Source organism: Prunus avium, chromosome 8, assembly GCF_965620075.1.
Source record: "Prunus avium chromosome 8, drPruAviu1.hap1.1, whole genome shotgun sequence".
Lineage (NCBI taxonomy): Eukaryota > Viridiplantae > Streptophyta > Magnoliopsida > Rosales > Rosaceae > Prunus > Prunus avium.
This window is the reverse complement of record NC_142291.1, coordinates 25,496,513-25,520,153: the sequence shown is the minus strand read 5'-3', so window position 1 is coordinate 25,520,153 and position 23,641 is coordinate 25,496,513. Positions and strand designations below refer to the sequence as shown.

The window sequence follows — 23,641 nt, the reverse complement described above, 5'->3', positions numbered from 1 at the left end:
AAAACAATAGACTCCAAACTTGACTCAAAATCATTATTATTTTTAAATACATTGACTTTTTTCTTTTCTATATTTTATTTCATAGCATGCAATAAAAAACTTATAAAGCCAACCCTTCTTACAAAACAAACAACAAAGACCAACCTTAACACTCTCTTTTCTTCCCTCTTTTCCTTGATCCATATCCTCAATGGCCACTCTAGAGCTAGAACCATCCAACTCTAACACCACCCCCAAGCCCCTATACTCCGACGCCGAAGACGATGACGTGTCTCCCATAGAACAAGTCCGTCTAACCGTGACCAACACCGACGACCCGACCCTACCCGTATGGACCTTCCGGATGTGGTTCCTGGGTCTTCTCTCATGTGCCCTCCTCTCATTTCTCAACCAATTCTTCTCCTACAGAACTGAGCCTCTCATCGTCACCCAAATCACTGTCCAAGTCTCAACCCTCCCCATTGGCCACTTCATGGCCAAAGTGCTCCCAACAAACAAATTCCACATACCCGGGTTCGGGTCCCGGTCCTTTTCTCTCAACCCGGGTCCTTTCAACATAAAAGAGCACGTCCTCATTACCATATTTGCTAATGCTGGAAGTGCTTTTGGACTTGGCTCAGCTTATGCTGTTGGGATTGTCAACATAATCAAAGCGTTTTATGGCCGGAAAATCTCTCTTCTGGCTAGTTGGCTCCTTATCATCACTACCCAGGTATATTATTTTTAATTAACTTTTTTTGAAATTTTCGTTTCTTCTGTTTTCTTTGTTTTTTGGAAGCGCACAAGTTCATAAAAAGTGGGTTTCTCTTGAGCTGCCCAACATGGCCAATAAAAAATTAGACGGTGGGTTAGTAATCTGTATCATTAGCTGCCAGTTGGGTGGTGAGAGATAACTTTTTCCTTTTCCTCACAAAATGAACTTCATCAATATCTTGCTTTTGCTTTTGCTTTTGAAAACGAAAAGAAGATTAGAAAACACTTTTTTCTTTTTTCTTTTTTCTTTTTTTTTTTACTTTTTAACTTTTTGTTTGAATGATGAGATAAGAAGACTATTGTGGATATTTTTCAACATGGGCTGGAATCATTTGCAATCCCTGTCAATACGGTGTTTTGGAGTATCTCACTTTTAAAATTCAAAATTCATTACAAAAACAGAATACTAAATAATTGGATGACAAATAGTTTTATTTTCTAATCGCAATAAATTAAATGATTAGTTAAGATGGTACAAATAGTTTTATTCTTTAGTGCGAGATTCTTTTACCCCTCGATATGCTTTGTGGTAATTTGAGAACATGACTTGCAGGTGTTGGGATACGGTTGGGCTGGGCTGTTAAGGAAGTACGTTGTTGAACCCGCCCATATGTGGTGGCCCAACACACTCGTTCAGGTCTCACTTTTCCGGTATGTCTCCTTTTCCTTTTTCTTCAAATAGACGAGCAAACCATGATAAATCCAATAAAATTAAAAGTTACTTGTATATGTAAGTAAGTCTCATATGTTGTCTGTGCTGTCTAAGGAAATTAGCTATCGGTATTGTTTTAGTCAACTTTACCTCTTGTTCGTTACTTTCTCCCGTAAAATTTATTCTTTATTTCTATCTCTCTTATCACATGATAGATAATGTATGCATTCATAACAACAATGTTAACGAAAAAAGATTTTAGAGATATTTAGTCAAATACCCATTCTTAGCACTAAAACTATAAATAAACCCTACACTATTTAATTTCTATAAACAAACCCAAAAAAGACCCAAAAAATGACAATTGGCCTCATTGAATTTAATTTTGATTATTAAATTACTTTGATGTCCTATTGAGTATTTTGGACTTGTTTATATGTTTTGGGGTTGGGTTTGTTTTGAGAAATCAATGGTAATTTTGTAATTTAAAAGAAGTTAAAAGCCTTTTAGTTATGTTATAAATGGGTTTTGGGTGTGTTTCTAAAGTCCATTTCATATAGGGTATTTTTATAATTTGGGCTCCTATATTGGGTATATTAGTGAATCTCCCAAGATTTTATACACGCGTTCCATGAAACGGGTATCTCACATTTATAGTTATGTAGTAAATGCGAGAGACACGTTATTGAGAATTTTGTACACGCAAACAAATGCATAACTCTTGTTAAGAATTTTCAAATTTAATACTTTTCTAAGCTTGAGGTCTTGAAAAATTTGGCGTCCCTCCAATTGAAGATTGAAGTATGCATCGATGATGTAACTTTCGAATTTGTATTGATTGTTATTTTTCCATTTGTGAGTCAACGCATCACATGCTGGAGAGGCTAGAATGAGGAGGTTGAGTGAGGAGGTTATTTGAGGAGGTGAAATCTCACTATCAACAATTAAAAACAAAGTACATGGGGGGGTGCATTGGGGGGTCCACACCCCTTTTGATGGTGAGATGGGCCTCCTCAAATAGCCTCCTCACTATAAACCCTCATTATAGAAGCTCCCATCACATGCAGCTGCCTGTTACTTAGTTGCCCATGTAGACCAGAAATCAAAGCCATTTAGGATGAGTTAATTGGAATCTTAAATGGGCCCAGCCGGACAAGTTTTTCCTTTTTTTTTTTTGGGTCTGAACCACGAGTGATCCTGGATGGGCCCCAAATATGAGTGGCACCTTTAAGCATTAACCACAACCCAGACTAATCCCCGCTCATACCGGGTCGGCCCATAAGGGGTAAAGTGTTGGCCAAAGTGGTGACTCCATACGAGAGCGGGGATCGAACCCCTGACCTCTCTTAAGGAATGAGAGTGCCGAACCACTCACACTAACCACATTGGTTAATTGGAATCTTAAATGGGCCCAGCCGGACAAGTTTTTCCATTTTCCTTCCCATTGTTTTCTGCTGATTATTAAAACGGGCAACGATAGATACAGGCATGGATATCGAAAGAAAAAAAATCCCAACTACCACATGTTCTTTTCCAGCTGTTTTAAACACCAGAAAAACTCATTCCTGTGTAGAATCAAAATGCACTTCAAACAACTTAAACTTTCTGCTTTTCCTGTATTATGGTGGGGTTATAAATAGCAATAACAAAAATTAGTGTTGTCGACGAAGGACTGAGAGTAGTGGAAGGGTTCTAGCCGATAAACAGATCAGCCATGGATACCTCATTCCTTTTTCATTTTTAACTTCTTAGGGCTGAAAACCTCAGACTTCAGCAGTAGCAGAATTCATGTTGTCAACTGCAGTGGAAAAGTTGGTTACAAAATTCAAAATACAGATCAATGAAGAAAAAATCTTTCCTACTACTTGGTGTTTATGTGCCAAATCATTTTTTTTCGTTCTACTAATTTACTTCTGCGAAAAATCATATTTATATGTTTTCTCAAGACCTTAACCAAAACATGCATAGCCTCCACATATTCCCCATGCTTTCAGTCTCAACAGACATTTCTGCTAACTTCAACCGAAGTCATTATCTGCTTAGCATTCAATACTATCTTATAAGGGCAGTCATCCATCTAAACATCCCAAACCAATTGAGACATGCCAAATTCATGATCAAGTAGTTCAAAATCTTCAGTTCCTAGCATCCAATATTGGATCATTATTTACAAAATGTTCATTCTCATCAGATGGCTAACTACAGTTTTATATTTAACTTGCAGGGCCTTGCATGAGAAAGATGAGCAACGCATGTCACGGGCAAAGTTCTTCCTAATTGCTCTAGTTTGCAGTTTTACGTGGTATGCTTTCCCAGGTTATCTCTTCACAACACTCACAAACATATCATGGGTTTGCTGGCTATTCTCCAAGTCAGTTACAGCCCAGCAGATTGGATCAGGCATGAGAGGCCTTGGAGTTGGAGCCCTGACACTTGACTGGTCAGCAGTGGCATCCTTCTTGTTCAGCCCCCTCATCTCCCCTTTTTTTGTCATCGTCAATGTTTTCGCAGGCTATGCATTGATACTCTACTTCGCAATCCCTATAGCATACTGGGGACTGGACTTGTACACTGCACAAAGGTTTCCTATTTTTTCCTCGCACTTGTTTACAGCGCAAGGTCAAGATTACAACATAACAGCTATAGTCAATGACAAGTTTGAGTTAGATATTCCAAAGTATGAGGAGCAAGGACGGATTCACTTGAGCACGTTTTTTGCTCTCACTTATGGCTTTGGTTTTGCAACCATTGCCTCCACCCTCACACATGTAGCCTTATTCTATGGAAGGTAAAATACTTCTTATAACTTAGAGAGATGCAAAACTTCTTTATGTTCTCACATGTAAATTTTTTGACATACAACCAAGATTTTGGAGAAAACTTTTATCATATAAAATTCAAGAGTACTTTACTTTTTTTCCACCAGTTTTTCTCAATCTCTTATCACAGGTATACAGATAAAAATAGATACAAATATGACCTTTTAAATCAATTCACAAAAGCACTATTCTCCCATATCTGGTTCTTATTTTGAAATATTAAAACTCATTTACATTTTGATGTACAACTAAATGGGCAGAGAGATACTTGATCGCTATCGTGCTTCTTACAAAGGAAAGGAAGATATCCATACAAGATTGATGAGAAGATACAAGGACATACCTTCCTGGTGGTTTTACATGATGCTCATCATTACAGTTGCAGTTTCTCTTGTACTCTGTACTGTCTTGAATGATCAGGTTCAGATGCCATGGTGGGGACTCCTATTTGCTGCTGCCATGGCCTTTGCATTCACCCTTCCTATCAGCATCATAACAGCAACAACAAACCAGGTGAGTCAGACATTTGCTGTTTTGTATTTAATTTGCAGCAAAAGATATATAAAAGTTAAACTTATCAACATATCCATGCTTTCACGTAACAACTTATCCCAAGTAGTCAGGTGGATTTTTCCATGCAAGTTAGCCTATACCAGAGTACCAGATTCTCTTTTCATGTGGTGCCTATACCAGAGTACCAGATTCTCATTTCATGTGGTCTATAAAAAAGCTTGCATGATACAAAACTATATTTTAGTAGTACACAACCGTAGATAGATGTAATCAGCAGGTTCTAAATTAATCCAGCTATAACTGGATGGCCCATTACATGACATTCCTGCATTATGACTGAACAGAAATTGCTACTTTCATATCTATATATCGCAGGGAACATCACTGCAAACCCTTTTTTAAAACTCGGTAAAACTCACTTATGTTCTGATTTCCCTTTGTACAGACACCAGGGCTAAACATAATAACAGAGTACATCATGGGAATCATATTACCAGGAAGACCAATAGCCAATGTATGCTTCAAAACTTATGGCTACATGAGCATGGCTCAGGCAGTCTCCTTTCTGAATGATTTCAAGCTCGGACATTACATGAAGATCCCTCCAAGATCAATGTTTTTAGTTCAGGTAAGTTAAAATTTCATAATATCCACATACAAAGAGATAGATTGAATAATGCTAAAGGCATAGTTGAAAACTTCTTAAATATTCTTGTGAAAGAATTGAGATTTTACTGGAAATGGTGCCTCTTAACAAATAGCAGAGAGCTGGAGTAAAGGGCAACCTGGAGCGACATATTCCAGTATATCATCACTTTACTTTTTAGAATATATCTGATGTATTTTCTTACATGTATGCCTAGTTCATCGGAACAATTCTTGCTGGAACCGTCAACCTTGCAGTAGCACATTGGTTGCTGAACTCTATCACGAATATATGCGTGGATGATCCTCATTCGGATAGTCCTTGGACATGCCCAGGTGACCGAGTTTTCTTTGATGCTTCTGTGATTTGGGGTTTGGCGGGACCTAAACGTATATTTGGAACTCTTGGAATCTACGGAGCCATGAACTGGTTCTTCCTCGGGGGTGCAGTCGGACCAGTTATTGTTTGGGTACTGCATAAGGCATACCCAAAGCAAAATTGGATACGCCTGATTAATCTTCCAGTCCTTCTGGGAGCAACAGGATCGATGCCTCCAGCTACAGCATTGAACTACAATTCCTGGATTATAGTCGGAACAATTTTCAATTTTTTTGTCTTCCGTTACAGGAAGAAGTGGTGGCAGAGGTACAATTATGTCCTTTCAGCGGCACTGGATGCTGGGTTGGCTTTCATGGCAGTTTTATTGTACCTTTCAGTAGGCATGGAAAATAAAAGTGTGGCCTGGTGGGGTACAAACGGTGAACACTGTGACTTGGCTACTTGTCCAACTGCCAAGGGCATCGTGGTTGATGGTTGTCCAGTGAACTAATATACCCGTATCTCCAGTTACATGTGATTTCATTTTTAAAATTGCATAGTACAGAATTAGCAAGTATTAGAACTGAATCTGACAAAGCAGAAGAGGTTTTAGTTGTCTCATAGTGAGATAAAACATGATTCATTAACTTGCTATTTTTTATACAAATGCGGAAACAATATGCATAAACATGTTATCTCTGTGGGTATGTGTTGATCATATTTTGATTATTATGGATATGGGTAGCCGATTCTGTATCCAAATGTGTTGATTGTATGCGAGTAGTATGTATATGGGTATGATTTTTGTATCTTGCCAATAGGTGAGTAGTACGGTACGGATATGGGTATCAGTTTTGTATCTTGCGAATAGCTGAGTATGGATTTGGGTATCATTTATGTATCTTTCCAATAACTTAGTAGTATAGATATGGGCATCATATTCTGAATTTGAATGTGTATCATTTTTCTATCTTGATAATAGGTAAGAAATATAAATTTGGGTATCCGATTTTGTATCTGAAGGTGTTGATAAAAGTGCAAATAGTATGGATGTGGGTATCATTTTTGTGTCTTTCTAATACGTGACTAGTATGGATTTGGATACCATATTCTGTATGGATATGGGTAGCCGATTCTGTATCCAAATGTGTTGATAGTATGCGAGTAGTATGTATATGGGTATGATTTTTGTACCTTGCCAATAAGTGAGTAGCACGGATATGGGTGTCAGTTTTGTATCTTGCGAATAGCTGAGTATGGATTTGGGTATCATTTATGTATCTTGCCAATAACTGAGTAGTATAGATTTGGGTATCATATTCTGAATTTGAATGTGTATCCATTTTCTATCTTGATAATAGGTAAGAAATATAAATTTGGGTATCCGATTTTGTATCTGAAAGTGTTGATAAAAGTGCAAATAGTATGGATATGGGTATCATTTTTGTGTCTTTCTAATACGTGACTAGTATGGATTTGGATACCAGATTCTGTATCTCAATGTTTATATATTAGATATTTAAGTCTACTTTTACACCAGATGCTAGAGCTTTGTTTTTCTCATGTGAATAGGGGATCTGAGATAGTGAGTAGTATAGATATGACTTTCAGATTTTGTATCTGAACGTGTTGAACTTTGTATGTTAACTTGGGTACATGTTGTATGTTGCAGGTATAAAATGGAATATGGGTTCGAACTTTGTTTTCCGGAATCAGAGGTGTATTCAGCTAGGGTAAATAATTTGTGTGTGCCGAGTACTGTACTTTCTAATTTTATGTTGCAGTTCAATGAAGAACACAGGAGAAGATTTAGAGGGTCATGCTTTGGGCACTTGATGGACCTAGATAAAATTCAATTTAGCGGTCAACTCGTGCATGGTCTGGCCCTTCGCCGCGTCGCTGGACTCGGTGTCAAGGACATGCACGGGCTTAGTTATGCAATAGGGTCCAAAGTGGTGCAGTTCACTGCAAAAGACTTCTGTCTAATTAGTGGGTTGAAATTTGGAGTAAAGCCTTCCATACGTAGTGCAGATGGTGGTGTGCATCAGCTGCTTAATCGTCATTTCACCAACAAGAATCACATGACCTTACACGACATAGAAAAAGCATTCTTAAACTCCAAAAGGGGAAGTGAAGACTGCTTCAAATTGGGAATGCTTTACTTTGTAGAGTTTGTGATATTGGGGAAAGCCCCCATTGTTAGGATCAATGAGGACTATGTACACTTAGTACATAATATGGAGGAATTCAACAACTTTTCATGGGGTTCTATATCATTTGAGTACCTACAGGATTCTTTGTTGTTTGCTCCTGGGAAAAAAGACATTGATGAGAAGGATCATGAGAAAGGAAAAGGACAGAGCAAGGGAAAAGAGGAGGTGAAAAGGGCCGTGAAAAAAAGGAAGAAAAAGGTGGAGAACGAGAAGCGTATAAGAATTAACAGACCAGCGTGGAGTATAAAGGGATTGAGTTTTGCTTTCCAGGTATTGTTTAGTTAATAATTTATGTTTTGTAAAGTTATGTTCATAAATAAGTATTGACTCAGGAAATGATTTGGTGTAGATTTGGGCTTATGAATTAATTCCTAAATTGGAAATGGCTCCCCTGAGATATTGTAAGCGGAAGGATGAAGCTGAATTAGTGCCTCGGATTTGCTGGTGGGAATCTACAAATAAAAACCCCGAGTTTAGAAAGCTGAACGCGTACATTTTTCAGAGCAAAGAGGTATTCACCAAATAATATCTTTATTTGATGAGTGATGTTGTTATGTGTATTGTACATAACATGTTAACTATGTTTTTGTGACAGCCTCTTTCGTTGCGCCTGTTGCGACCAAGTCTACGAGAGATGCAGCAAAATTACTGGAGTTGGGGATCAGATTTTCCTGAAGGTGATGCACCTAATATTGGTCCTCAACTATGTAAGGACCTTGCTGAAGTAAACCATGTTGTGCAGCAGTTGAGGGATGAGATTGCATTATTGCATCACGAGAAAAGTGAGCAGTGGGAGAAATTTGTACATTTCAAGGACTCTACCGCTCATGGAATGGAAGTCATGAGGTTAGAGTTGGTTGCATTGAGAAAAATTATAGGCGATGGAGGTGGCAATGTGGTTCCGCCATCTTTTGTAAAGGTGACCCCAATGGAAAAAGATGATTCTATAGGTGGAAATGAGGGTCACGGTCATCAGCCTGAAAATGTTGTTGTAAATGATAAGGGAGAGCTGGAATACATACCCCCTGAGATAAACTGGGATGATCATGCATTGGTTTGTCGGACCCTAGTTACATTTCTTCAAAACCCTTGTCGAAAGAGGAAAATCTCAATTGAAGATGATGAAGCAGATGAAGATAAGAATGATGTTGATGATGGTGTAACTGTTGTCCAAAAGAAGAAGGTTCGAGGATGGGGTACGACTGTTCAGCCTGCCATGAAGAGGCCGAGGTCTGTGCTAAGAGAAACTCCATGGCAAGGGCAGGAGTTTCCCAATATTGAGGATGACGCAGTTGGTTTTACTTTTGACCCCATGAGGCCAATTCCTCATGATTCCCTTCTAAAGATGGCGAAATTCTTGTGGGAATGGGGCCAAGAAGAAGAGTAAGTTATCCCGGTTTTAGCCTTTAATGAATTTCAAAGATTGTATTATGACAACTTATTGACCTGTTGGTGAATCCGATTGCCTTTTCTCCTATCGAACTTGGTGAATCTGATTTGATTGCAATATTTGTTGACAATTGCAGTTCGCATGTGAGATTATGTGGAGAAGAAGGTGTAGACGCTTCACATGACTTCTTTGTTCGCCTTCTGAGCAAGAATGGATGGTTGGATGACACGGTAAGTATAGAGATCTCCATTACTCCACCATAATATGAGATTTATTAGGTTAATATTGAAAACAACACTTTTGGTGTAGAACATTGACATGGGATTGTATCTGGTACGAGAGCGGCAGAAGAGGTATCCAAATTTAGTGGGTTCGGACTGGACGATAGTCGATACTCTGTTTCAGGTATAACTCTTTCATAATTAAGCATGATGACTTGGTTCAATTGGTATCTAAATTGATGCATAACTGATATGGTGCTATGTAGAAGTATGCTGCAATAGATTTGAAGCATATGCGGCTTTATGGGGGAAAGGACGACAGGCCCCATAGTAGAGCTCTAGTGAAAATGGTTAACGGCGAGCTGCATAAGTGGAGTAAACCTTGGATGTCTGTTAAGAAGGTTTTTCTGCCTTACAATTGTGTAAGGCAGAAGCACTGGGTGACACTCGCTTTAGATTTAGCCACTTGTGAAATATTTGTGTACGATTCCAAATTAGATTTGTGCAGAACTCAAACATTGATAAAAGCATTGCAGCCGATTGCGAAATTGATCCCTATGTTGTTAAAAGAAGCTGGATATGTTGGTGGTTGTCCTCTACGAACAACTGAGTGGCCAGTGAATCGAGAACTGATGTTCCCCAACAAGTTGGTGGGTGAGTAACTTTCCACCTACAAATTTACATATGTTATTTGCAAATTGATTAGCTAAAATGTTTTTGGTTTATTCCGCGAGTATGCTAGAGGGGTTGTGATTAGCCAAAATGGAGTGCGTTGCTAGTAAAATACAGTTTTTCAATATTTGTTCTATAAACAAAGGAGGCATAGCCCCAGCAAAAGATATTTTACCCTCAGTGCAAATCAGAGGGGATCTGGTAATCTCAACAGAATCCTCTTCCAGTACCTAAACCATTCTTACCAACAAAATTAAAACCTGAACTACCCAAATAGAGCTCTACCGAAATAGTTCAATAATTCCATCACCCACAATCACACCTATATACTGCAGCATCCCTGCAACAAGTCTATTGCAAGCTTTAACCGGAATAAATGGATGGCATCAGCACACAATTGCACCAACTCTACATTGGAGCTGAGAAATTCACAATATTTTAGGACAAATATCCCGCAGTCCCCCTTGAAAGTTAGCATGACACCGTAAAAAATTTACATTATCAATTTGCAAATAACATATGTAAATTTGTAGGTGGAAAGTTACTCACCCACCAACTTGTTGGGGAACATCAGTTCTCGATTCACTGGCCACTCAGTTGTTCGTAGAGGACAACCACCAACATATCCAGCTTCTTTTAACAACATAGGGATCAATTTCGCAATCGGCTGCAATGCTTTTATCAATGTTTGAGTTCTGCACAAATCTAATTTGGAATCGTACACAAATATTTCACAAGTGGCTAAATCTAAAGCGAGTGTCACCCAGTGCTTCTGCCTTACACAATTGTAAGGCAGAAAAACCTTCTTAACAGACATCCAAGGTTTACTCCACTTATGCAGCTCGCCGTTAACCATTTTCACTAGAGCTCTACTATGGGGCCTGTCGTCCTTTCCCCCATAAAGCCGCATATGCTTCAAATCTATTGCAGCATACTTCTACATAGCACCATATCAGTTATGCATCAATTTAGATACCAATTGAACCAAGTCATCATGCTTAATTATGAAAGAGTTATACCTGAAACAGAGTATCGACTATCGTCCAGTCCGAACCCACTAAATTTGGATACCTCTTCTGCCGCTCTCGTACCAGATACAATCCCATGTCAATGTTCTACACCAAAAGTGTTGTTTTCAATATTAACCTAATAAATCTCATATTATGGTGGAGTAATGGAGATCTCTATACTTACCGTGTCATCCAACCATCCATTCTTGCTCAGAAGGCGAACAAAGAAGTCATGTGAAGCGTCTACACCTTCTTCTCCACATAATCTCACATGCGAACTGCAATTGTCAACAAATATTGCAATCAAATCAGATTCACCAAGTTCGATAGGAGAAAAGGCAATCGGATTCACCAACAGGTCAATAAGTTGTCATAATACAATCTTTGAAATTCATTAAAGGCTAAAACCGGGATAACTTACTCTTCTTCTTGGCCCCATTCCCACAAGAATTTCGCCATCTTTAGAAGGGAATCATGAGGAATTGGCCTCATGGGGTCAAAAGTAAAACCAACTGCGTCATCCTCAATATTGGGAAACTCCTGCCCTTGCCATGGAGTTTCTCTTAGCACAGACCTCGGCCTCTTCATGGCAGGCTGAACAGTCGTACCCCATCCTCGAACCTTCTTCTTTTGGACAACAGTTACACCATCATCAACATCATTCTTATCTTCATCTGCTTCATCATCTTCAATTGAGATTTTCCTCTTTCGACAAGGGTTTTGAAGAAATGTAACTAGGGTCCGACAAACCAATGCATGATCATCCCAGTTTATCTCAGGGGGTATGTATTCCAGCTCTCCCTTATCATTTACAACAACATTTTCAGGCTGATGACCGTGACCCTCATTTCCACCTATAGAATCATCTTTTTCCATTGGGGTCACCTTTACAAAAGATGGCGGAACCACATTGCCACCTCCATCGCCTATAATTTTTCTCAATGCAACCAACTCTAACCTCATGACTTCCATTCCATGAGCGGTAGAGTCCTTGAAATGTACAAATTTCTCCCACTGCTCACTTTTCTCGTGATGCAATAATGCAATCTCATCCCTCAACTGCTGCACAACATGGTTTACTTCAGCAAGGTCCTTACATAGTTGAGGACCAATATTAGGTGCATCACCTTCAGGAAAATCTGATCCCCAACTCCAGTAATTTTGCTGCATCTCTCGTAGACTTGGTCGCAACAGGCGCAACGAAAGAGGCTGTCACAAAAACATAGTTAACATGTTATGTACAATACACATAACAACATCACTCATCAAATAAAGATATTATTTGGTGAATACCTCTTTGCTCTGAAAAATGTACGCGTTCAGCTTTCTAAACTCGGGGTTTTTATTTGTAGATTCCCACCAGCAAATCCGAGGCACTAATTCAGCTTCATCCTTCCGCTTACAATATCTCAGGGGAGCCATTTCCAATTTAGGAATTAATTCATAAGCCCAAATCTACACCAAATCATTTCCTGAGTCAATACTTATTTATGAACATAACTTTACAAAACATAAATTATTAACTAAACAATACCTGGAAAGCAAAACTCAATCCCTTTATACTCCACGCTGGTCTGTTAATTCTTATACGCTTCTCGTTCTCCACCTTTTTCTTCCTTTTTTTCACGGCCCTTTTCACCTCCTCTTTTCCCTTCCTCTGTCCTTTTCCTTTCTCATGATCCTTCTCATCAATGTCTTTTTTCCCAGGAGCAAACAACAAAGAATCCTGTAGGTACTCAAATGATATAGAACCCCATGGAAAGTTGTTGAATTCCTCCATATTATGTACTAAGTGTACATAGTCCTCATTGATCCTAACAATGGGGGCTTTCCCCAATATCACAAACTCTACAAAGTAAAGCATTCCCAATTTGAAGCAGTCTTCACTTCCCCTTTTGGAGTTTAAGAATGCTTTTTCTATGTCGTGTAAGGTCATGTGATTCTTGTTGGTGAAATGACGATTAAGCAGCTGATGCACACCACCATCTGCACTACGTATGGAAGGCTTTACTCCAAATTTCAACCCACTAATTAGACAGAAGTCTTTTGCAGTGAACTGCACCACTTTGGACCCTATTGCATAACTAAGCCCGTGCATGTCCTTGACACCGAGTCCAGCGACGCGGCGAAGGGCCAAACCATGCACGAGTTGACCGCTAAATTGAATTTTATCTAGGTCCATCAAGTGCCCAAAGCATGACCCTCTAAATCTTCTCCTGTGTTCTTCATTGAACTGCAACATAAAATTAGAAAGTACAGTACTCGGCACACACAAATTATTTACCCTAGCTGAATACACCTCTGATTCCGGAAAACAAAGTTCGAACCCATATTCCATTTTATACCTGCAACATACAACATGTACCCAAGTTAACATACAAAGTTCAACACGTTCAGATACAAAATCTGAAAGTCATATCTATACTACTCACTATCTCAGATCCCCTATTCAAATGAGAAAAACAAAGCTCTAGCATCTGGTGTAAAAGTAGACTTAAATATCTAATATATAAACATTGAGATACAGAATCTGGTATCCAAATCCATACTAGTCACGTATTAGAAAGACACAAAAATGATACCCATATCCATACTATTTGCACTTTTATCAACACTTTCAGATACAAAATCGGATACCCAAATTTATATTTCTTACCTATTATCAAGATAGAAAATGGATACACATTCAAATTCAGAATATGATACCCAAATCTATACTACTCAGTTATTGGCAAGATACATAAATGATACCCAAATCCATACTCAGCTATTCGCAAGATACAAAACTGACACCCATATCCGTGCTACTCACTTATTGGCAAGGTACAAAAATCATACCCATATACATACTACTCGCATACTATCAACACATTTGGATACAGAATCGGCTACCCATATCCATACAGAATATGGTATCCAAATCCATACTAGTCACGTATTAGAAAGACACAAAAATGATACCCACATCCATACTATTTGCACTTTTATCAACACCTTCAGATACAAAATCGGATACCCAAATTTATATTTCTTACCTATTATCAAGATAGAAAAATGATACACATTCAAATTCAGAATATGATGCCCATATCTATACTACTCAGTTATTGGAAAGATACATAAATGATACCCAAATCCATACTCAGCTATTCGCAAGATACAAAACTGATACCCATATCCGTACCGTACTACTCACCTATTGGCAAGATACAAAAATCATACCCATATACATACTACTCGCATACAATCAACACATTTGGATACAGAATCGGCTACCCATATCCATAATAATCAAAATATGATCAACACATACCCACAGAACTGGCTGATGCTTCTTTAAAATATCAAAACTCGATTTGGGAGAAGTTCAGAAATGCAGATTTTGCACATACCGTTGATGATTCTTAGGCAACACTCGATTACGGAGGAGGAGGGAAGGAATGCACGACTGGAAAGGGTTTTGATATCAGATGCAACACTCGATCATGAAGAAGTTTAGAAATGGGTCTTGAGATGAGAAGTTCAGAAATGGGTGAGAAGTTGACATTTTCCACAAATGAAAACCTCTTTTTTCTTTAATCTGGTTTTTGGGTGAAGTTATGACTTTTGGGTATTTGTTGTCAGATTTTGGAGTTTGCAGATTTTGGGGTTTGCACTGATAATTCATAAATTAATTAAATGGTGCAAGGAATTATAAATAAATAAAAAAAGCGCGCGCGGCAAAAGAGAAACCACATTGCACCCGATTCTACTGTGAGCTTGTTTTTTCTATCCAGCCGTTGAGATCACTTCAATGGCTGAGATAGAGCCCCAAATAGAGGTTCGCAAAAAGATGTTCCCACCTGAGCCGCTCCCTTCTTACTCATAGTGTATGAATAATTTCAGACTAATCTTATCATCCACTAATTTATTGATCTAGCCCACATACAAATTAACAGGGCACTCACCAAATCCTGTTCCGAATCAGTGACAACCACTTGGAAGTTCAAACTTCAAACTATTTTCCAGAACCTATTAGACTCACTCACTGGGCTTGACCAAAACTAACTGCAACAATGCACATTAGAACGGATATGGTAGAACCCTGTGATAATCAGTGATGGTAATGTTTTCAACTATCCAATTTTGCATTTATGTGATTTTTTTTTTTTTTTTTTTTTTTTTTTTTTTGTTGAATGGAAACTTTTGTATTAGTAATCAAGAGGATAAGTTATCCTCGATCAATAACAAAGAGAAAACCTGCACAGATATTGGCAGAGTTAAAATACATTTATGTGATTATTTTCAAAAGTGGGTGCATGCAAATATCAAATTGCCAATATGAAATGAAACAGGAAGAATACTTGAATGTAATCTCAGTATTTATAGCACAAATAGAAATGTCAGAGAAAGAGATGGTCAGGTAATTCAACAACTTTGTGGATTAACAATTGTGTTTCACACCTTGACATGTTCATCTTGAATTTTCCGAGATCCACTGATTGTACTCGTCCATCCTTATAATAAAGGAACTAGAACTTGGCAAGCCTCCTCCTCCATATGCCTTCACATGTCATGTTGCGTTATTATAAATATTAATAATGATAATGATGAAGAAGAAAAGAAAAAAACAATAACACTCAATAGTCTATGAAAAGTAGAAAAAAGAAGTTAAAGTAGTACAAAAAGTTATGAGGTCACATTATTACTGAAGCCACACCTTCGCAACTTCAGAGGTATCAGTGGAACTATCAGAACTCCTTAAGCACATTTTTAGGTTTTTCCGCTGCATGAATATAACAGCTCCTATAGGCCTGGCATCATGAATGTAAACACTCTTAAGACAATTACAAACTTAATCCAACAAAAGATACTTGGTTCAAGTTCCTCCACCAACATTTTATAACTTGTAAACTATCATCGGTAAATGAAAAGAAAAACAAAGAGTAATCAAACTTTCAGGAAATGGCATATCCAAGTCAAGGAAAACATTTCAAATGGAACCATAATCCCACTACCCAAATCCTAAGCCAGGACTTTAAGAATACAAGCTTTCTGTCAGTTTTAGATTTGTAAATGAAATATGCAACTAACCAATATACATATGACAAGTTTCAAGATAGTAAATCTTGCTAAATGCTTGCTTTTCATATCATATGTTAGATAATTTGCTAAAAGTTCGTTAGCAATACCTGAATAAAAATTACATACTAGCATGATAAGAAGAAAACTCCATCTCCACTACCACCACTTTCGTTGAACTACACTTTATTTTCATTCATCAAAATTTGACTTACTATAAATGATATAGCCTTATTTATAGGCTCAAACAGAACTACCAAATCCCAAAAACTCCTATAAATAATACTAAAAGACTCAGTAAATAATAAAAATCTCCTTTGGTAATAGATCTCAGAGAACTTAAAAGAAAATGAGCTGGTCTAAGACCCGAACACGTTGACTCTTACTAAGAATATGAGTTTTTCTGAAAAATGTCGCTCCTTCGCTAAGTTTCCTCTTTGTGTTCCCTTTCCATGGTGAAAAATCTCGCTCCTTCAATTTTTCAATCCACACATTGAGTGCCTTCTTATTGCCTTCAAAATATTGAGAAAAAGCTCCAACTCTAAATGAAAGTTTCAAGTTTAACCATTGTACTTGAAGAAATAAGGGGAACTTGGAATGATGAAAGAAGCGGACGTTTTAGTTCTTACAACAATAGGATGTAAAACAAAACAGAGTGGGCTGTTGCCTAGATTGTGGTGGACTTTAGATGGTAGTAGTAATTAAAAAAGGTACAGGGAAACGTAAGACTTAGGACAAATTTTAAAGAAATTACTGAAATATATAAGAATGGTGGAGATAAGAGAGAGAAGTAAGTATACGAGATACATTAAGGAACAAGCTTTCAACAACACCTTTTTTGTTCATGGAAATCTAATTTTCTTTGCAAAATATACCCTTACTTATAGACTTCAAATATAACTTCCAAAACCTCCTAGACATATAAAAGACTCATTAAATAATAAAATACTCTTAGAGAACTAAGAAAGACATTGTGTTTTTCTAAGGCCCAAGATACGACTCTTAATGAAACTTAACATTAACTCTTGGATTTACTCTTTGAGTTATTTACTTATTACTATTTTTCATTGACTGAGTCTTACACTACCATGGGTATTTCTCTTTGGACCACAAAGGCTGCCTTATTAGATGGCCAATAGGCTTTGTCTTGTGTTGTACAAGAGCATATGTCTCTTCTAAGCAAACTGTTGCTACAACCTCCATACATGTCTTGCTCTATGATCATATTACTCTTCAACAACATAGCACTGGCATCAGTAGGGAAACTCTTACTCTATGAAAGCCTGAACCAAAACCTTTAAGCATCTTATTGAAAGTCATTATGGCAACTCTTATCTTGGCACAAATTTAAAGATCAAAACAGTTCTATGGCTCTAAGAACCTTGCATAATTGAGGTTCATGCAATTAAAAAGATCCAGTCAACTAGTAATGTGAACTAATTTGGGGCCGGAGCATCATATAATATAATACAACTGCATGGAAGATCCATAAACAATTTTCACATTTAATTATATGGATGGGAATCTGCATGCAAATGAAGAAATCATTTTATATTAAAAGAACAAATTCTCTATGAAAATGTGAAATTGTAAACAGAGAAGCACTTTTTGTAGTTAAATTACCGTAGACCAGCAGCAGCACTTTTTACACTAAGCTGCTTGCCGATTTCATCACTTAGCTCAGAATTCACGTGAGCTCGAACTCCCTGCAATGAAAATGTCAGAATTAAATATCCACTTAGATATTTCCAACAGATTAAACTAGGGAAAAAAACCTAGATGCAGACGAATCAAGAAAGCAAAGTTTCTAATCACATCACATAATAAATGGCATGAAATACTTCCATGTCAAGCGGACAATCCTACAAAACCATTATCACCGATGTAAAAAGTTATAATAAAAAAGCACATAGGAAATATCATTTGAAAGGGAGAGATCAATAATTTACCAGACACTCCCCATAAAATCCTCTCCCCAACCTTACTTTCAAAACATTATCCAGTAACTTATTTGCAGCTTTCTGGCGAATAGAATTATAAGCGCTTCCCTTAGCGATAGCATCCACAGCATTTATATCCAGTAACTGCAACAAGGATGATTTTAAACAAGTTACCTCACAACTGGACACAGAAACTGCAAATGAACCTATTAGTATTTCAGGGGATGGACATGTGCATTGTTTTTCAAAATAAAATAACTAAATGAACTAGATTGCCAAACCTGTTCATACATGTATGGATTAGTAACACAATTCAACTTGGAGCGCCATTCACTAAGACCAATATTAAACGCCTTAATATCCGGTAAGCTCCACCGCCGAAGATCGCCATCCTCGATGTACTTAAGTACCATTTCTACACGATCTCTGTCCTCGGGTTCTAATAAACTTACATCCATTCCCTAATTTCAACAAAAGAAAAATAAAAATGAATCTTAATATACCATTTATATATACCTAATTTGCAAATGAAAAGGACTCGTAATCCAACTTACATTATGATACTCACTGCCGGCCAGTATAGTGGAGAAGTAGTCATACACAGCAGTAGAGCTACTCTTTTCAAGATTCACGTGAAATGTGAGGTTCTTTGGACAATCTTCATCGGAGGGTATCTGTGGAAGTACCCTTCTCCGATGATCAAAGGAAATTACCCTAATCAAATTCCAAAACCAATAATTTCCAATCATAAACAAAACCACTAGGCAACAACTACAACTAAATCACTAACACAAATTTACTTGCATTTAAAACAAATTGATCACTGCGGTGCAAAATCGAAACTTACTCGCACAAAGCTCTTCGCGCAAACTCAACTGCAAATCCCTTTGGGCCAAGAAAATCAAAAAGATAGCATCTCTCCAGCCCTTCAATACACAAATCATCAACCCTGTAAAAGCAAAACAAACAAACAATTATGTTAAGGGCATGTTTGGATGCTAAGAAAATGAGAGAGAGAGAGAGAGAGAGAGAGAGAGAGAGAGATTGGACCTGAAGGGTTCGACGGAAGAGAAAGGCAGAGAGAGACAAGGGAGGTTGAGGCGAGAGTGAAAGAGGTGAGCGAAGAGGGCGGAGAAAGCTCCAGAGAATGAGGGGTAGTTGTAGAGAAGCAAGTTGGGGACTTTGTCTTGAGAGGCTTTGGCCAGAGCTTCTAACGCTGCGTCTGATCTGAAGCTTCGGGCTTGCAGTAGCGGGGCCATTGAAGCAAAGATGCAGGTTCTCCATCTTCCAGGAGGGGAAAGAGGCATTTCACGGCGTCGTTTCAGTGGAGAGAGTTAACTGTTAAGAGTTCAGCGACACTCGGAGCGAGAGAATGCTCTGGCGGGACTTCTCCAAGGGAAGAGATCTCCTGTCTAAACCTTGCAAAATTGAGTGACATCTAAGGCCACTTCCAGCAGAGCCCGAAGGCAAGGGCTGGGGGCCTACTGTAGCCCAAAAACTGATTCCAGCAGGAGGGGTTGGCCCGGGCAAGCTGTGGGGGCCACGAGCCTGGTCTGGCCCGAAGGGGGAGGGGGCCCGAGCTGATGCCTGCGGGCTGGATGACGTCAGCGTGCTACAGTGCAGCCAACATCTCTCTGCCAAGTGTTGCGTTCTGGGCTCTCCAATCAGAATTTTTCCTCCAATCCAACGGCAGCCAATTTTTGTGCAATAAAAAACATGAAAAAAAATCGAAATTTTTTTAAAAAAATACCCAAAAATTCTGTAATTTTTTTTTCTATAAATACCTACCAAAACTTTTCACTTTCAACACCAAATCCTCATACATTTTCTTCTAATTCTACTATTATTCACTTTTTACTCAAATATTGACAAGTATGAACCCAAAAAATTTATCCGAAAATATTGTCCATATTAATTGTTTAGGTAAACAAATTTGTGAAAAAAAAATAAAAAAATGAATAGTACTTGCCCTTTGCCCGGGCAACTGCTGGAAGTGGAACTTACTTTTTACAATGGCAGATACTATTTACGTGAATAGTGTCAGCCTTAGCCCCCCCTTGCCATGGCAAGGGTTTGACTGCTGGAAGTGCCCTAATATTAACAATAGGGTTAATTGGTGTTTTGACACCTAAATTTGTATCTAACTTTCAATTAACCCTCTATCTTTTTTTTTTATTATAGAAAATTAAAAATATAAACTTCTTTTTTTTCTCCAATTTCCCCCCTAACGTCTAAATCCTCAACATTTCATCCAATTTTTAGTTAAATCATTTTTTAAAAAAAAAAAAATTTGGGAAACAAATTGAAGAAAAAGAGGAAAATTGACCAAAAAAAAGATCCTGAGAACACAGCCTCCCACCTCTCGATTTCTTTCTCCCTTCAATTCTCCATGAACACCCTTTACCCCTACCACCCCTCCCCTACAAACCCAGAAACTCCAGCCATCAACCACAAACCCAGAAACCCATATTTGGTTTTTCACCCCTCCCCCACAAACCCAGAAACCCCTTCTGGTTTTTCACCCTCCCCCAAAAACCCAGAAACCCCAGCCATTAACCACAAACCCAAAAACCCATATTTGGTTTTACACCCCTTCCCCCACAAAACCACAAACCCACAAACCCCAGCCAGCAACTACAAACCCAGAAACCCCTTCTGGTTTTTCACCCCTCCCCCACAAACCCCCCCAACCCCAAACTCCAGTCCCTACCCACCAACCCCAACCCTCGTCAACCACTCACTCGCTATCAACAAGAATTTTGCATTATAAAAATCGAAATAACAAAACAAAAACAAAAAAAGAGTCGATACCTTGGAGGACATAAGCGACCTGGGCAGAATCAACGTACTTCGGGTGAGCAAACCCATTCTTCTCAAGAGCAAGCTTGGCAACACCAATGTTACCTTCACGAAGCATAGGAAGCTCAGATGATGACCAAGCAAAGTAGGACCCACCATCTCCATCGTACACCTTCTTGGGCAACTTTGGTGAGAGAGAGAGAGAGAGAGATAGAGAGAGAGAGAGTATTTCAATTTTCTGTTTTTTATTTTATTTTTCAATTTTTTTATTTTTAATGTACAAAATGACCATTTTGCCCTCATTTTTAACGACAAATTGGATGAAATGTTGTGGATTTAGACGGAGGGGGGAAATTGGCAAAAAAAAGAAGTTCATATCCTTAACTTTCTAACAAAAAAGGATAGGGGGTAAATCGAAAGTTAGGTACAAGTTCATGGGGCAAATCACCAGTTAACCCTATTAAGTTACCATTTGGAATTGCATTTTTTCACCAAAAGAAGTAGAGACAAGCTTTTAATGAATTTTTTAAATTTCCAAAATACCATCATTCATTTTTAAATATGACACCACCTCCACCTCCACCTCCACATCCAACTCTACCACCTCTACCACCACTGCCATTACTACCGCCGCCGCCGCCACCACCACCACCACCTCCTCCTCCACCTCCATCTCCACCACCTCCACCACCACCTCCTCCTCAGCCTCCACCTCGACAACCGTCATCCCCACCACCACCACCACCAACCACAACCACCACCGCTTTCACCACCATCTTTACCTCCATCTCTTTCACCACCTCCACTTCCACCACATAATTAATGCATAACACTTTCAACATCATATCTATTTGAGTCATTATTCACAATTATAATAGTTTTATATTAAAATTTACCAAACGGTTTTGACACTGCCTTTTGTACTAATAGCACTTTAAAAGAGTTATTTACCAAACATGTAGCTGCTTATTTTCAAAGCACAGCAAAAGCAACTTTTTAAAAAAGTGATAGCAATCCCAAACTAGCCCTAATTCTGTTGAACTTGAAATATGAGGACAATTTGGCACCATTGACTTGGGTAGGCGGATTTGGATTTGGGCATATTTCAGCCATGGATTTGGGCCCTCCAATGGTATAGGGCTAGGCAAATGAGTAAGCCTGAAGACTTGAGTTAGCATTTATGTTTTGGGTTTGATCATAATGAGCAAGCCGGACAAGGCTTTTTCATTTCCTTTACATTGTTTTAGGCCTGGGCACAGTTCGATAACCGTTCCATTGAAGCATTGTCGTCCATCGAACCGCATGTTGTCAGTATGGCTTTTCCGGAGGTCGCCTTAGAGCCGAGGATAGGACACGCGTGACTACAGTCGACGTGCCGAGAAATCGGTGCGATTCATGTCGGGTTTTGGCGAGAACCAAAGAGGAGAAGGAGAGAGCATTAAGAACAAAAAAGAAAAAAGCATCGAGAACCAAAGAAGAGAAGGCGAGAGCATAAGGAAGAAGAAAAAGAAGAAGAAGAAGGAGAAAAAATTAAAAGAGGAGAGAGAGAGAGAGAGAGAGAGAGAGAGAGAGAGAGAGAGAGAAAGAAGAAGGTGATATCATAAGGAAGAAGAAGACGAAGAAGTCGTCATCGAGCCAAGGAGATGACAGGCAGACTACAGTTGGCATGTCGAGAAATCGGTGCAGTTCAGGTCAAGTTTCGGTGAGAACCAGAGAGGAGAAGGAGAGAGCATCAAGAACGAGAAAAGAGAAGGCGAGAGCATCGAGAACGAGAAAAGAGAAGGTGAGAGCATCGAGAACGAGAAACGAGAAGGCGAGAGCATAAGGAAGAAGAAGAAGAAGGAGGAGAAAAAAAATTAAAAGAGGAAAGAGACTAGAGAAAAAAATTAAAAGAGGAGAGAGAGAAACGCTTGGAGAAGAAGAAGAAGAAGAAGAAGAAAGAGAGTGTTTGTGCCTGATAAATCACGGCCATAAGCTGGCCGAAGGAGCCCCTTCTCTCGGCCCTGGCACTTGTTCATAAAAAACTGAAACGCAGTGTTTCGCCAGGGTACTTCGCCTTCCTAAAGACAAAAGAAGAAATGCTAAGGCATGATCATCTCGGCCTCAAGCGCAGGCCGAGGCCGAGGCCGAACAAAATCACGGTCAAGGCATTAAAGGCAAATCATCACGTGACAGCAGGGTCCCAGGCTTCATTTAATGAAGTAGTGCCTGTTTAATGCAGCAAACTCATTGGCCACAAAGAAACATTTAATGTATGAGGGAAGGTGGGAAGTGACTGAAGTCAGGATTTGGTGATGAGGATCAGAGTGATTAGACATGGACATTCTCACAAAAATTCTGACAGCCTAAGATATTGGTTCAACAGCTATCCAGGCCATAAATGCGTCTCCACGGCCAGAAGCTCAGAACCCACGATCAAGAGCGGCGGCCGAGATTCACCGGGATTTCTGGGGTCACACCACCATACTTCACGATCCCAAATGTCGATTGGACACCCACTTGCGCTAATCAGACTCCACTATGCGTAAATTCAGCCTCGATTACTCATCCAGGGACTCTTCCTATAAATACAAGACTCGAGCTACATTCAAAGGGTTCAACACCAAAACAAAGCCTCCCACGGAGCAACTTATT

General features: G+C 38.8%; 3 protein-coding genes across 19 annotated transcripts; 2 read left to right on the top strand and 1 right to left on the bottom strand.

The window, feature by feature from the left end:
• The first annotated feature begins 105 nt into the window (after window positions 1–105).
• Window positions 106–7,521, top strand: LOC110773255 (oligopeptide transporter 4-like). Its single transcript, XM_021977760.2, has 6 exons — window positions 106–712; window positions 1,307–1,404; window positions 3,630–4,193; window positions 4,485–4,737; window positions 5,183–5,365; window positions 5,601–7,521. Exons 1-6 carry the CDS (start codon window positions 191–193, stop codon window positions 6,210–6,212), a joined length of 2,232 nt encoding a protein of 743 aa, XP_021833452.1. The 5' UTR covers window positions 106–190; the 3' UTR covers window positions 6,213–7,521.
• Window positions 4,009–19,660, bottom strand: LOC110773256 (heat shock protein). 16 transcript variants are annotated; one of them, XM_021977762.2, is made up of 9 exons: window positions 19,259–19,659; window positions 19,056–19,157; window positions 18,763–18,922; window positions 18,490–18,669; window positions 18,218–18,352; window positions 17,892–17,974; window positions 15,907–16,000; window positions 15,651–15,750; window positions 4,009–4,705 (listed from the first exon to the last, which is right to left on the bottom strand). In XM_021977762.2, the coding sequence occupies exons 1-8, from the start codon at window positions 19,513–19,515 to the stop codon at window positions 15,661–15,663; spliced, it is 1,101 nt and encodes a 366-aa protein (XP_021833454.2). In that variant the 5' UTR covers window positions 19,516–19,659; the 3' UTR covers window positions 4,009–4,705; window positions 15,651–15,660. The 16 variants fall into 16 exon arrangements, 11 of the variants coding, with proteins under 11 accessions (XP_021833454.2, XP_088102394.1, XP_088102392.1 ...); XM_088246268.1 differs by lacking the exon at window positions 4,009–4,705 and adding an exon at window positions 10,044–10,195; XM_021977763.2 differs by lacking the exon at window positions 4,009–4,705 and adding an exon at window positions 13,405–15,446.
• On the top strand, window positions 7,342–10,215 carry LOC110766070 (uncharacterized). Of its 2 annotated transcripts, none has more exons than XM_088246272.1 (6): window positions 7,342–8,184; window positions 8,264–8,425; window positions 8,510–9,297; window positions 9,441–9,534; window positions 9,614–9,709; window positions 9,795–10,215. In XM_088246272.1, the coding sequence occupies exons 1-6, from the start codon at window positions 7,342–7,344 to the stop codon at window positions 10,185–10,187; spliced, it is 2,376 nt and encodes a 791-aa protein (XP_088102398.1). In that variant the 3' UTR covers window positions 10,188–10,215. The 2 variants fall into 2 exon arrangements, with proteins under 2 accessions (XP_088102398.1, XP_088102397.1); XM_088246271.1 differs by having other exon boundaries at window positions 9,792–10,215.
• Window positions 19,661–23,641: the final 3,981 nt, after the last annotated feature.